Here is a 3,226-nt window from a genome sequence, read left to right as displayed (position 1 = left end):
CCCCCCCCCCCCTTTATAAACTGAGATGTCCCAGACTCCCCCAGCTCCGGCATCCCTTGGATTTAGGAACCAGCCAGTAGATGAGGCACAGGAGAGGCATGGACAAGAAGATGGTGCAAGCAATGAAGAGCTTCCAAACCATAGTACTCCCCCTCCACCCGGACAGCTTCCCACTCCAGATGGAGGAGAGGACCTGCTGGCAGATGGGATGCGCCACAAACTGGAAGAAGAAGAAGATGAGATTAGACCACAGAGGAGTTCACCAACCAAGTCTGTACGTATCCCAATACTGAGTGTTGTCAGCCATCAATCGACCCATGAGTCCGGGGCACAGTCACCTTCCAGCAACTCTATTGGTAACACCCGCTGTGCACATTATGAGGGGCTCCCACCATCCCTGTGCTGAGTTCCCGGGTCTGTACCCCCGCTGTGCACATTATGAGGAGCTCCCACCATCCCTGTGCTGAGTTCCCGGGTCTGTACACCCGCTGTGCCCATTATGAGGGGCTCCCACCATCCCTGTGCTGAGTTCCCGGGTCTGTGCACCCGCTGTGCCCATTATGAGGAGCTCCCACCACCCCTGTGCTGAGTTCCCGGGTCTGTACACCCGCTGTGCCCATTATGAGGGGCTCCCACCATCCCTGTGCTGAGTTCCCGGGTCTGTACACCCGCTGTGCCCATTATGAGGGGCTCCCACCATCCCTGTGCTGAGTTCCCGGGTCTGTACACCCGCTGTGCCCATTATGAGGGGCTCCCACCATCCCTGTGCTGAGTTCCCGGGTCTGTACACCCGCTGTGCCCATTATGAGGGGCTCCCACCATCCCTGTGCTGAGTTCCCGGGTCTGTACACCCGCTGTGCCCATTATGAGGGGCTCCCACCATCCCTGTGCTGAGTTCCCGGGTCTGTACACCCGCTGTGCCCATTATGAGGGGCTCCCACCATCCCTGTGCTGAGTTCCCGGGTCTGTACACCCGCTGTGCCCATTATGAGGGGCTCCCACCATCCCTGTGCTGAGTTCCCGGGTCTGTACACCCGCTGTGCCCATTATGAGGGGCTCCCACCATCCCTGTGCTGAGTTCCCGGGTCTGTACACCCGCTGTGCCCATTATGAGGGGCTCCCACCATCCCTGTGCTGAGTTCCCGGGTCTGTACACCCGCTGTGCCCATTATGAGGGGCTCCCACCATCCCTGTGCTGAGTTCCCGGGTCTGTACACCCGCTGTGCCCATTATGAGGGGCTCCCACCATCCCTGTGCTGAGTTCCCGGGTCTGTACACCCGCTGTGCCCATTATGAGGGGCTCCCACCATCCCTGTGCTGAGTTCCCGGGTCTGTACACCCGCTGTGCCCATTATGAGGGGCTCCCACCATCCCTGTGCTGAGTTCCCGGGTCTGTACACCCGCTGTGCCCATTATGAGGGGCTCCCACCATCCCTGTGCTGAGTTCCCGGGTCTGTACACCCGCTGTGCCCATTATGAGGGGCTCCCACCATCCCTGTGCTGAGTTCCCGGGTCTGTACACCCGCTGTGCCCATTATGAGGGGCTCCCACCATCCCTGTGCTGAGTTCCCGGGTCTGTACACCCGCTGTGCCCATTATGAGGGGCCCCCACCATCCCTGTGCTGAGTTCCCGGGTCTGTACACCCGCTGTGCCCATTATGAGGGGCTCCCACCATCCCTGTGCTGAGTTCCCGGGTCTGTACACCCGCTGTGCCCATTATGAGGGGCTCCCACCATCCCTGTGCTGAGTTCCCGGGTCTGTACACCCGCTGTGCCCATTATGAGGGGCTCCCACCATCCCTGTGCTGAGTTCCCGGGTCTGTACACCTGCTGTGCCCATTATGAGGAGCTCCCACCATCCCTGTGCTGAGTTCCCGGGTCTGTACACCTGCTGTGCCCATTATGAGGGGCTCCCACCATCCCTGTGCTGAGTTCCCGGGTCTGTACACCCGCTGTGCCGCCCATTATGAGGGGCTCCCACCATCCCTATATTGAGTTATAACAGGAGGAACTGGAGCACACAAAGGTCGGAGAAGTCTTCAGGTGGTCATGAACAGAGACAGGAACTATGGCGGGGTAATCTCACTGTTGGAGTGTCCAAGACATAAGAAGCCAAAGGCTGACTAGGCCCCCCAGGCTCTGAACGCACCCGGATTCCCCCTTTAAGATGACCTCAGTCTCCAGCTCCGGTCATCTACGTCTATGGGAACGCGGTGATGTGCGGGAAAGGGAAACGTTACCCTTTTCTGTTTGTGGTGTACGGCAAGCCGCAGCCTGGCTAGGTTGGGGATCCCTTCCTCAAAGGCCTGATTGTCCAACTCCTCCTCATCGCTGTCGTCCTCGCAGTCGTTCAGCACCGCCGTGACTTCGCTCTGGTTGCGGCACATGCCCAGCAGCTCCACCGCAAACTCCTGACACAGGTCCTCCAGGGCCAGGTACTCCGGCTGTGGGAATCACAGAATTAGAGACAACGACTTCACATTGGCTTATCCTTCCCTGACAGTGGAAGATCTCTCATTAAAGTGTCCAACAACGATAAATAGAACTGGGCAGGGTTGACAACTCAAGTTTCAGACGGAGGAGGCACTGTGTTGTTAAATCGGGGTGAACTTGGAATGTTCTGCAGAGGGGTCCAGAATGTTTTTGTTATATTTGCCCCAACATGCCCTACACTGTGCGTCCATACAAAGGACCTGCCCCTCAGCTCTGATTGGATGGAGGCGTGGTCTGTCACCTGATTCCCTTCCAAATTGTATAGAATTATTTGACTAAAATGTATCAACAAGTATCTAAATTTTGGAATGTCTTCCTTGCACAAGCCTGGAGGGTGTAGTACTAGGTGTATAGACACTGAGTGGCCGGATTATTATATACACCGAGTGGCCAGATTATTATATACACTGAGTGGCCAGATTATTATATACACTGAGTGGCCAGATTATTATATACACTGAGTGGCCAGATTATTATATACACTGAGTGGCCAGATTATTATATACACTGAGTGGCCAGATTATTATATACACTGAGTGGCCAGATTATTATATACACTGAGTGGCCAGATTATTATATACACTGAGTGGCCAGATTATTATATACACCGAGTGGCCGGATTATTATATACACCGAGTGGTCGGATTATTATATACACTGAGTGACAGGATTATTATATACACTGAGTGGCCGGATTATTATATACACTGAGTGGCCGGATTATTATATACAC

The 3,226-nt window shown here is 55.2% G+C and overlaps 1 protein-coding gene across 1 annotated transcript in view; it reads right to left on the bottom strand.

Annotated features, from left to right (window-relative positions):
- Nucleotides 1–3,226, bottom strand: part of LOC108801288 (short transient receptor potential channel 2-like) — a 65,525-nt gene that overhangs the window by 35,552 nt on the left and 26,747 nt on the right. Inside the window, exons 14-15 of the mRNA XM_018573222.1 lie at nucleotides 2,241–2,444; nucleotides 60–220 (exon numbers count right to left, since the gene is read on the bottom strand). Of these exons, the coding sequence (XP_018428724.1) occupies nucleotides 60–220; nucleotides 2,241–2,444 (365 nt within the window). The remainder of the gene's footprint in view (nucleotides 1–59; nucleotides 221–2,240; nucleotides 2,445–3,226) is intronic.

The sequence above is a fragment of the Nanorana parkeri genome, unplaced genomic scaffold (assembly GCF_000935625.1).
Source record: "Nanorana parkeri isolate BGI_ZX_2015 unplaced genomic scaffold, ASM93562v1 scaffold2280, whole genome shotgun sequence".
Taxonomy (NCBI): domain Eukaryota; kingdom Metazoa; phylum Chordata; class Amphibia; order Anura; family Dicroglossidae; genus Nanorana; species Nanorana parkeri.
Note: the sequence above shows the minus strand (reverse complement) of the source record. Positions and strands in the feature narration are given on the sequence as shown.